At 50.4% G+C, this 11,725-nt stretch overlaps 1 protein-coding gene across 1 annotated transcript in view; it reads right to left on the minus strand.

The window, feature by feature from the left end:
• Positions 1–20: 20 nt before the first annotated feature.
• Positions 21–11,725, minus strand: part of PLXNA1 (plexin A1) — a 98,111-nt gene continuing 86,406 nt past the window's right edge. The window contains exons 25-32 of the mRNA XM_005420215.2: positions 11,428–11,587; positions 10,794–10,897; positions 10,264–10,360; positions 9,466–9,656; positions 8,621–8,790; positions 6,742–6,954; positions 3,616–3,766; positions 21–206 (exon numbers count right to left, since the gene is read on the minus strand). Coding sequence (XP_005420272.1) covers positions 111–206; positions 3,616–3,766; positions 6,742–6,954; positions 8,621–8,790; positions 9,466–9,656; positions 10,264–10,360; positions 10,794–10,897; positions 11,428–11,587 — 1,182 coding nt within the window. The 3' untranslated portion in view covers positions 21–110. The remainder of the gene's footprint in view (positions 207–3,615; positions 3,767–6,741; positions 6,955–8,620; positions 8,791–9,465; positions 9,657–10,263; positions 10,361–10,793; positions 10,898–11,427; positions 11,588–11,725) is intronic.

Consider the following 11,725-nt stretch of genomic DNA (forward strand, 5'->3'; position numbering starts at 1 on the left):
GGCTGCCGCTGGCCGGTCCTTCCTCCCTCCCTCCCTCTGTCCATCCGTCCATCTGTCCGTCCGTCCGTCCTGCCGCCCTGCTGCCGGACGCTGGCGCCGCCGCCGCCTTCTCAGCTGCTTAAGGCCATTGTGTCGATCGCCTGCTCCAGCTTACTCCGCAGTCGCTGCCTCCGCGCCTGCTCATCCTTCTCCAACGCAGCTAAAATCTGGGGAGAGAGGGGAGGAGAGACAGTGAGGAGGTGCCCTCCTACCCAAAGGGGCTCCTTGTGGCCTGCTGGCTCTTTGACGGCATCAGGAGACGAGGATGTGGCTCCATGGGAAGTGTTCTTGTGCCCCAACACGGCCAAAGGAAGTGCAAGGTGAAAGATGCCACTGTGAGTGGTGCCATCCACAAATCGAGCCCACTGGGACCCCCAAAGGGTCTGCAGTGACACCAGGGACCTGCCCAACACTAATGAGGAGCCAACTTGCACGAGAAATGAAGAAAACACAGTCAAACAGAGGGTGAATCTCAAATCCAAGCCAACAACACCTTCCCACCATGTCTGTGACTCCAACAATCCTGTAATGCCTTAAGGAAGCAGGGGTTGTGTTTCAGAGACCACAATCAAACCATGAACTGGTTCCACATGCACAAAACCACCAAATCCACAAGGCTTCAGCTGCCACCGGTGTTAAAACCTGTCTCACTTCATCCCAGATGGGGCGCAATGGGGTGCTGGAAGGGGACATCAGACAGATGCACCAGCAAAGCCTGGGGGCCCCCACTCCTGTTCAAGGGGTGCACCCACTGACACCTGAGAATTACTTTCCTCCCTTGAAATCCTTTCTCTAAACAAGCTGCTGATAAGGATGACAGACTGCAGGCTGGAGGGACAGTCCCCTGCCCTGGGCTAGATGTGACCGTGCCCCCAGGGCTGGGGAAGGACTAGTGTAGAGGATGAGACTCAGAGCAGGGAAAAGGAGTAACAAAGTGTAAAACAAAGGGGCAATTGCCCTCCCGGCAGCCAGGAGTCTCGTCTCAGTAACATCATGCCAGCAGAGCAGGAAAGCTGATTTAAAAAAACAAACCTGACAGAAATCTCATCTCTTCGGGTGAGCTAGTTGAGAGAGCAAATTTTTTGCAATTATATATCAAGGCATCCGTCAAAGGGGACTTGATTAACCATTTCATTGGCTGCATAATTGGAAACCAACTGTTGTATAATTAATAGACTTACTAGGAGGCAGGCAAAGTCCATCAGGAGCCCTACAGGTAACTTCTTAATGGGGAATCAGCTCCCTTTGATTAAGAGCTGCTGCAGCACTGGTGAGTTGTTGAGAGGCAGGCAGAGCATGCTGAGGAGCATCCACCACACTGCCACAACCAGCCTCTGGCCACCAAGAGACTGGGTCTCCCCCAGGCTGTTTTGGGGCAGGACCAGGCTGGCCCCTGTCTCCTGGGGCAGTAAGAGATTCCTGATGGGGAGTCTCCTTCCAAAAGAGAATGGAAAGCTACATCTGGGCACTGGTGTCAGCTCCCAAGAAGGGGAAAAATCACCAGCATCAGCTGAACACATCTGATTTACCTCCTCTGGCAGCAACATCCCAGGACAGCAGCTGGACTGGGAAGAACTCATAGATTCTGCCACAAACCTGCTACTGGGAACACTCCCCCCCATCCATCTCCACAGATGCTCTCAGCCCTCATTATACACACAGAGTGAAATACCTGTAGTGACACACAGAAATCAAAACCCCACATGCCTGAAAGGTGCCTGAGCTGGAACCAAATGAGATTGGTCAGAGAAGTGAAGGGAAGCCTATTCTCCCTACCTGCCTCCTCTGCCTCTCCCAACCAGACAGAGGTATATCCTGGAATGCTGAGGTGCCAAATGATTCCCAAACTGCCCATGCATTTATTTACTCTTATCTCAGCATTATGGAAACAATGCAGTCAAAGAAAACCTGTGTTGAATGTAGAGACACCCAGGTTTGTCACCTGCTGTAAGGAGCCAGGACCACTGATTACCAAGATGCAAGTACCCAAATGAAAATTAATTATGATTTTCATTCACAGCCAATGACAGCATATTATTGCACTGAACAACAGGAAAAATTATTCTCTCCCATTTTGCATCAAAGAGGGTGCAATCGGGCTGCATATAATTGTGCTTAATGATGAAAACAAACAAAGGGAACAGCTGCGATTTATTAATCCCATTACAAATAATAAAAGAAGTTCCTGAGAGCTGTGAACACACTTGTGATGCTCAGAGAGCAGGCAACAGCAAGACACTCAACAGATGTCAGGCTGCTGTTGGCAGGCAAGAAGAGGACCTGTGCCCCTAAAGAGCAGCTCACTAGTGCCATGGGTTCATTTCACATGGTCCCCTCCATGCTCTTGTCCAGGACTTGGAGGATTTATTTAAGGATTGTGGGACTTTTAGCCGGGAGGAAGTGAGCACTGGATGATGGCTCAGGGATGATAGCTGGATCACAGCAAATCTAGATCTTCCAGACTGCTCCACTTTCACTCTCATGGTACTCACAGACCTGTGTACAAACTGTAAAACTCCAGAAGCCCTTCATGGCCAGCCCATTAGCCAGAGCAACAGGGGCCTCTGGGATGTGCCATCCAAAATCATCTAAGGACTGGCATAGAGGTCCCACCAGCATGGTCATCAGTACGTGGCCACCAGCTGCATGGTGACCACCACACAGCAACTTCCCAAGAACCAGGAAAGCCAGGATCTCCTCTTCCCTCCTGCAAAGCACTGAGTTCCATAGGATATCGGCCACCATGATCCCAGAGCTGACCTTAAACCCAGGAGCCAGGTCTGCTACAACTTGCCCATGGACCCCTTAAATTCACACCTCAAAGAGGCAGTGGGAGAAGCCTCTTTGGATTGCTGCATGGTACAACAGGCACCCCATTTCCTCTCCTGGCTCTGAGTGGGAAGGTGTTCTGGCACTCTGTCACTTAAATTAGCCACCATTCAAATATAGTCATCAACCCCTTTATTGGGACAATAAAATCTGTACTATCATGCTATGTGTATAGACCTATATTTTACTGTAGCTACATATTTTATTGCTTTAATAAGACGTAGGCTGTGGATTTGAGCAGAGTTTTGAGAAATTAACTTGTATAAATTACAGCAGAGGAGTTCTTAACCATCCTTAGTGACAACCATAAAACAAGCACTGAAGAGACCACCACATCCTCTAAGACCCCTGGTGAGAGGAGCCAAACACGACCTGTACAGCTCCACAGCACTGGTACCACCATGGTGCAGTATTGGTGGCATAGGGGATAGGGGAAGCATGCTGAGATAACGCTGGGAACTCTGCAGCCTCATGGAGCTCATGTGCCATATCTGTAGAAAAATAGGTGTTTCCCACATTACTCACTACAGAAAATATGAGAAATGAGCACTGCCCACTCCAGCTCCTGGCTTCATGCCTCCCAAACCTTTCCTTCTCCACCAGCCCAAGCACAGACATGGAATATGTTACTATTCCACATTTCACGGTGTGTTTTTCTATAGGAAAAAGCAGGGGACTGCAGAAACAAGGACAAAAGGACTCAAGTGGCAGCTCAGGCCTGACTGTGCCTCACCATATCTTACTTACCTCATCCTTGTACTTGGTGATGTAGGAGTAGATCTCGTGCAGGGCACTCATGCTGTTGAACTGGCTGAGGTGTAACCGTGACTGCTCCGCCAGGTACGCGCTCATGTCCTGGTCACTGATTGCTGGCATTTTAGCTATATCTGCATAATATCTGCAGGGAGGAACAGAGGGGTGGGTCAGAAACAGGGACAGGCAGGAAGGGATGGGTCCCCACCATGATGGTCACAGAGAACAGCCACTGGAAAGGCAGTGAAGAGCATCTTTCCTCCAAGCAGTGACATACAATCACCCATTTTAACACTGCTCACTACAAGGTCTCTGAGCACCCCACAGAGCAGTCAACAGAGTTAAGAATGTGCTCCTGATGGAGCAGCACCCAGCTCAGTCGAATTCTGCTCACCATGCTGGGAAGCCAAGCAATCTTGCTCTAAGGGATTTTCCACCCTCTCCTAAACTACACACTTTTTGTCCTTCCCATCCCATTGGCATGTTTTTCCACCAAACTACATGCACCAGGACCCTCCACACCTGCAGTAACACACAAGGTTTTGCTACTATTCTCCTAAGGTCACCATGTCCCTAAAGCCAACAATGCCCCTTTGCATTCAATTAAATACTTGGGTTGTGAACATATGACAAGGTGACATCGTGTCCCTGCAGCAATACACGTGCTGTGGTAGTGGAAAAACAGAATATCCAACAGGATGTTGATCACAACCTTGAGAGGACAAAGTTGCAGCATCCCATTACAGCAGGAGACTTACACCAAGCAGACATACCAGTGGACTGGCTGCTGAGGACTTTTTGGAAGCCAGGGTTGTGTCCACAGGCCTCGTTTTAAAAGAAACCCTACCCACAGCAAACAAGCTCTGGCTGCTCCCAGGGAGGAGTATTACCAGCATTTCCACCTGGAAATACAGAGTGCCAGCCTCTCTCAGGTTTGCTCTGCTCCTCATGACTCCCCACTTGGTAAAGTTTCTGGTACAGTGATTAGCACCACTTAGCTGAACGCTGAGATGGAACATTGCTGAAGCACTTGGATAGGAGCAGATGGCAGCAAGACCACTTGAGAAGATGAATATGAGGATCCACTCCATCCCATTGCACTGTACTCAACTAGTGATAAACCACTTGGGCAGTTTTTACAAAGAGGCTCATTCATACCCAGAAAAAGATGCAAGAGAATTTCTGGATGCTGCCAGGAGAGCAGTGGTCTGAGGTGAGGACCTCTGACTAAACCAGGCATCTCCTACACCCCTAGAGAGATCTCACACCCCAGAGTGACATCCCCTAAAGCAGCAGTTTCACACTCCAGCTGTTATCATGACATACAAGATGGGAAGAAACTATCATTTTTCAATACAAGCGTGCATGGCCCACATGGACCAAGATTCCAGCCATACCATCCATTTCCAGAGGACACCTGTGACCCCAGCAGTAGTCCCCTTGGGTTTCTCCAGGTTTCCCTCTTCCTAAGCCCTTCCCTGTGCTATTCCTGCCTCAGAATGGCAGGATGCCCTTTTTTCAGCTGGTGCCTGAGCCACAGCAGCAGACAGACCTGCTGTTGGGACTGGCAGTCCCACTCAGCCACCCCCACATCGCTCCCATCCCTCCTCTGCAAAGCTTTGTGACTATAACTGTGCCAAAAGCCAGAAATGCTGATTATGCCATAAATCCCTGCAGCAGAGGAACAGTAGTAGACACAGTCACCCCCTGCACAGGACATCTCTGCCCCCTGCTCATCTGCCTCCGGGACCATACTGGAGGTAAGTAATGGCAGGAGCATCTGTCACCACTGAGATCTCCCACCTCCTCCCCAGGGATGCAGAATGTCTAGACCAATGTTTAACTCTGAAAAGGTTTGATACCTTTTTTCTTCCAGGCACATACACAGAGCTGAATATTTTTGTCATAGAGATGGCAAGGTCAGAGAGATTCACCTTATGAAGCTTGTGATGTTCCTATGGGACCCCACTCCAAAGCCCCATCCAGCCCCATGCAAAGAACTTCCTCCTTTTACAATGCAGCTCATCTCTCAGCTCAGGCATCATATTTCAGGGGCACCTTTCCTTCTGATCCAAGCCCTTCCTTCCTCGAGGGAAGACACTTGTCTTTGTACTTGCCTGTGAAACAGCAATCATGCCAACTGTACAACAAAAATATCTGTGTACAAACAGTACCCAAGGATGATTTAGGCTACACAGTTCCACTCTTACAAACAAGAGAATATGACATTTACTGTTGTCTGGACATCCTTCATTTAGTTCATTCTGTATTTGGTCAAGATGCTGAAAAAGGGCCCTCAGTTAAGAAAAAAGAATCATCTTTAGCCCAGCACATCATCACCAAGGAAAAGTTGCAACAGCAACCTCAAATCTGCCATTTGTTAAGTTTCAAGAAGTTCCACTCCACAAGTGGAACATGTGCAACATTTTAACCGTAGCTCTATTTGGAGGGCTTTGGAGGACATCTCCTAGGTTTCTCTCCCAAAAGGATACAGCTAAACACAGCATTATGCCTGAGTGCATCAATTTGCAATCAGTCTCATTCAAACCCTGAACCTTTAACACTACATTAATTCAGCAGTACAGAGGGACATCTCTCCTCAGCTAACAGGGAAGGTGGAAGCTGTTGGAAGGTGTCAGGGGACCTGCTCCTCTCCCTGCTCCTCGGCACAGAGACCAGCCTGAGCACTGGGAAATGATAATTTTCAAGCATTTCAGCAAAACCTGCATGTATTGTTGTGATACAAAAAAAGCACTTCTCTAGTCCAAGGCTGAGTTCTCACCGCTTTTCAAAAGCAATCAAGCAAGGTGTTAGTAATTCCCTAGTACAGACCAAGTTTTTACAACAGAAAACATCAGACAACCTAATAGTGGAGGTTGCTTTTAGCACCCCTTAAGCAAGTCATAAACGGCTCTTTAAAACAGTCATTGCAAACTCATTCCGGGAGACAATCATGAGAGAGCATCATCCCCCAAACAAGAGGACCACCTTGTGTGAGCATTAGGACAGTCCTGCTTCAGTCAGCTACCAAGAGGAGTCCTCCCAACAACCCACATCCCCACATCCATGAGCAGCCACTGCCAAGTCCCCCAGGAGAAGCAAGAAGCCAAGTCTACTCACCTTTCTACCCAGCTCTTGTAGTTGGGGATGTCCTTGGCATACAGTAGTTTGTTGGAGGGAGAGTCCTTTCCTAGCTTGTGCTCAGAAGTTGAGCAGGAGTCCATGAATGTCTGAGCCACCACGGATAGGCAGGCATCAGTAATACTGTTCTTGTGAATGTCGAACACAAACTGGGGGTTCTTAATCACATTCACCCAAAAACGTAGAGGTAGACTGAGGGATGAAGGAAATAGGAGTCAGCACCTGAATCACACCCTGCAGGGCAGCTGGCACATACATACACCTCCAGTTGTGGAGAAGGAGCTTCCCATGACCCAGAATTGGGCAGGTTGCCTTTCCCAGCATTCCAGGGATGCAAACACCCTGGGTAAATGGGCATTCCCCCCCTGCCCACCCCAACAAGGCTGCACTTCTCCATGAAGAAATTCCTCAGCACTGCCAACATCCCCAAAGGCAAACCAGGGCAGTGCAGATCTGTGGTTTCTCCAAGGATGCACACTCACTGGAGAGACCTTGCTGAGCCCACGGGCCAAACCAGACATGGTCCCTTTCTCCTACATTAATAATCTTTTTGAAGGCACTGTGTGGCATTTTACACATCTCCCATGGCAGAGGAGGGAGTTAGCTGGACTCCTCAAGGGACTCATTAGCACATTTAACACCAGAGGAAAATTTAGGTGGCCTCAGATGCTGGAAATAAAGCTCTCAGCTGCAGAGACAGCAGGTCTCCTGGCGAGCCATCGACTGGCTGTTTGCTGCGTACTGACACACACATGCCACCCTCCATGGCTCCACTTCCCAATCCTGCTGGCCCTCTGCTCTCCTAGGAGCACCTCAGAGCCTCCCCCACCAGAAATCCTCCTCACTCTGTCATCCCCCAGCACCTACACTCAGTGAGTGCTTTTATCTTAAAGAAAACACACTTTGTTCCCCAGGACTTTCCTAATGAGGGTACTGGGTGCATGTACATATTTCATTTGTGAAGGGAATGGCCTGGAGAAATTAGCTCCACATGTCGAATTAGCGCCCAGAGATAAGCACAGGCATTAGTATGCAAGAGCCCGCGTGCCCAGCCCCTGAAGAGTGGGGCTTTTTTCCTCCCTTGCCTTTCACTCCTTCTTTTAATATAGGAAGCTGAGTTATAAATCAGTTCCAAGCACTTCCACGCTCTCACATCTCCATTTAAAAATGTTTCTTTTCCTGGCCTGCTAATTGCAAACAGTTACTGAACTACACAAAAGCGATTTGGCTGCCATTTAACAAATGCCAGACACGGGGAACATACATACCCGTCTCCAGTCACAGTAAAATTAGAGAGATGAAATCAGTGAGGCAGCAGAAATGAGAAATGCCAAAGGGGGCAGAGGAGCCAGCACCTGCCTCAGCACAGCACCCAGGAGTGCCACAGGCTGCCCCGCCCCAGCGTTCAGTGATCAGCAGAGCAGGGGCTGGCTCTGCGGGCAAGGGCAGGGAGGATGTGCACACAGAGCTCTGCTGGCTTTGTTTGGGCACGGCTGAGTGACAGCAAGGAGTGTGGAAACACCTTCAGGACAGCAGAGATGAGAATTGGGGCTGGCATCCCTGGAGGAGCCCGGAGGATGGAGAGGCCAAGGTGAGATGGGAACAGAGCCCTGAGCACTGCAGCCATCAGGGGGAGCGTGGTGCTTGGGATCTGGGGAAGGGCTGAGGGAGAACAGCATTCCTGGGATTTTTTCTGCGAAGGAAGGCATGCAAGGGATTTACCCACACTCGAAATACAGAGATATGGGCCTCTTTTGTCCTGGATCATTTCCAGGTTCATATTTCTGCTCCCTGCAGGAGGGTTTGGAAGCTGGGATGTTGTTAGCCCACCCCCCAGCCCACTGTCCTTCTCCATTACCAGTTACTCTTCCAGGTGTGCCTGACATCATAATCATTGATCTGATGCTTATCAGCTTGTTCATCCAGGAAATCAAACATGTATTTGATGGCGAGGGGCAGTGCACTCCCACGGTGAGCTGTGCTAAAGATGGTCTCAAACAGGTCATCCACAAATTTCTGCAGGGTGCCCTGGGGAGGAAAAAGAGAAAAGGGCTGCTCAGCAACACCCTGGGCCAGCAGAGAGGTGGGTCTTTAACTAATGCTCAGCCTCTAAACCAATTTCACTTCTATTCCTACACCCGAAAGTGCAGCACGGTACAGTCAGTGTAATCCTGCTGGTTTTCAGTGGTTTATACTGGGAAACAGACACTGCAGTGATGAGGTATCTCCTCCACTGTATGATCTGGCATGCTAAAAGTATACAGAGAAAAACACCATGCAAAACAAAAGAGTGATGTATGTGCTGAGGTTAGTGGAACATGCTGCAGTGCCAAATGCCTGGGGTAATCACCCTTCCCACATCACCAGTTCTGCAGTTTTATCCCAAACACCAAAGAGGCACCTATGCCAGGGCATCTCTGCTTTGCAGGCCAGCAGCTGTTCAAGGATACAGGGAATAGTAAAAACACCATAAGGTGCAAAGAGCAAACAGGAAAATCCACTCAAGGGGATATTCACTGATGATTTCAACACACAAACCTTTCACCTCCAGCTCAGAAAAGAGACCAGGTGAGGACTCTTCCTGTGCTAGAGCAGGAGGTTAACAAAAGAGCAGTGCTTACCACTTGTGGACAACCCAAATCACTACCCTTCCCCCCCCAGATTTCCAAAGCCAGGCACCAGCTCTGGGTCTCTGGGCCATACCTTGGTGGCCAGCAGACGGGTCAGGTAGATCTCAGAGACCATCTTGCTGCCGCGGTCGCCCTCCCTCTGGTCCATGTGGTCGTGGTTTTTCACCAGGTGCCAGAGCTTTGTGCCGCTCTCCAGGTCGGGGGTGATCATGGGTGTCCTCGAGCGCAGGCTGTCAGGGCTGCTGGCTGTCCTCAGCATGCTCTCTGCAAGCACAGGGGATGCTCCCACCTGCCACCTCTGCCTCACCACCAGCCCCACCATGGCCCGATTCAGCCTCTGCAGCCAGCACAAGCTGGGAGCTCTGCTGTGACCATCCTCACAGCCTGCTGGGCCACACGCTAGCCTGGCTGATGTACAGGGGCCAGGACAACCATGGAAGGAGTTCTGCAGAGCCTGTCCTGCTCCCAGCACGCAAGTGCCAGGATCACAGATGCTTCCTGATCACACTATTCCCTTCCAAACCAAGGCTGAAGTACACCTGCCAGTACATTCGTGGGAGTCTTCAACTCTGCTCTTTTAAGTGCTAAGTGCCTCTGTGCTTATTTTAATTAGATTTCAGGGGAATAAAAGGGAAAGGATCCCTTAACAGCAGCCATCTAACATTTGCCTTTTTCCCCTGAGCCCAACACACTGCAAAGAAAGATGGCTCTGAGGGCACCTGCTCCCTCTCCAACACTAGAATAAGTAGCATTGTGCAGGAGGGCTGGGAGTTTGGAGGACTTTGTTCACATGAGTTACAGTTCTAGTCACATGCCCAGCCCCGTGCCACCTCCCCAGCCAGCCCAGAGGAGGATGCCCATGTGCACTCACCATATCTGCTGAGGGACTTGGTGAAGGTGGAGGAGTTGGAGATGTTGTATGCTGAGTTCTGCTTGGGCACCAGGGCTACCGAGGAGCCATCTGTCACCTGCAGGTAGAAATGGGCTGAGCAGGCTGCCACACCAGAGAGGCACAGGGGGAACAGCCCCAGCACAGGGAGAAACCAGCCCCAGAGGGATGCAGGGGCACTGCCACCACGCCAGGGACATCATCTCCAGCAAAGGAGCCTGACATATCTCTGTGACAGCTGGGGGAAGGGGAAGAACAGGAACACACCAGAAAGCTCAGCATGAAAATGGCAGAGTAAGGTCAGAGTGGGAAACAGCCTCTATGAACCCTGGAAATACCCCATTTAAAAGGACCACAAACATGAGGTGCAGGCAGGAAAGTGACTGCAGACCTCCTGGCCATGGCCCTGGAGAGCTGAGCCCAGGCCCTGACCAAGCTGAGGAGGGAGAAAAGATGCTTAAGCTCAAAGCACCTGGTGACTGCTCCATGTTCTCCATCATGGACAACCTTACCTGGTAGTGGGCCAGGGTGTTCAGCCTCTTCCAGTCATTGTCAATCTTTGTGGTGACATCTTCATCCTGCAGTATGATGCGGGCCATCCTGCCCTGCCGCCACTCTGTCCCCATGAGGGAGAAGGATTCAAGGATTCGTGGTTAGTGAATAATAGGAGCATAAAGATAAGGCAACACAGTCCCAAGGCATCAACTCTCTGATCCCCAGGGCTGATGGCTATCAATGTGTTGGACAAATCCAAGTACTCAGGGAAAGAGAGCATAAGTTTGACCCTGGTGACTGTTACCTTTGCTACTCTCCACTTCCCTGTCCCACCTTTAAGAACAGGACTAATAACACTGCTCTCAACTATTGCTGGCCTCCTTGGATCTCAAGACACCTCAAGCCTGCAATTCAGACCCCAGAAGACCCAAGGGGCCTCTCCTCCCCACCCCGTCTACTGGCAGGATCCACACTCTCATGTCAGACTCCCCACACACAGTCAGTGCCACCAGCGTGGCAAAAGTGAACTGAGCAAGCACAAATGTGCTTCTGTAGGATCTGTTGATTTCCTGCCCTGCACAGATTTATTGGCACTTCTGCTCTTAGCCACATCCCTGTTCCCCACAGGGAAGTGCTTGGCCTCTCTCTTACCCAGGTCCATGTCTCCAGCTTTGGGTCTCTGGGAATAGGGCACACCCTTGTAGACAGCATCCAGCAGCTTCTCCTTCACCTGAGTGATGGTGTCGCAGTTCAGCACCTTGACAGGGATCTCTGGGGCATTCTCATTCTCAGGGTTCACACAGTTGAGGGTCTGCACAGGATCAGAAAGGGTCGAGTGAGAGGCTGTGACACACTGGCTGCAAAGGCAGGTCCAAGGACACAAGGCTACAGCTGTCTACAGGCCGTGTCTGCTCACCTCCTGAGCTGCTGTGGAGCTGCAGCCTCATGG

The sequence above is a fragment of the Geospiza fortis genome, unplaced genomic scaffold (assembly GCF_000277835.1).
Source record: "Geospiza fortis unplaced genomic scaffold, GeoFor_1.0 scaffold70, whole genome shotgun sequence".
NCBI classification, from domain to species: Eukaryota; Metazoa; Chordata; class Aves; order Passeriformes; family Thraupidae; genus Geospiza; species Geospiza fortis.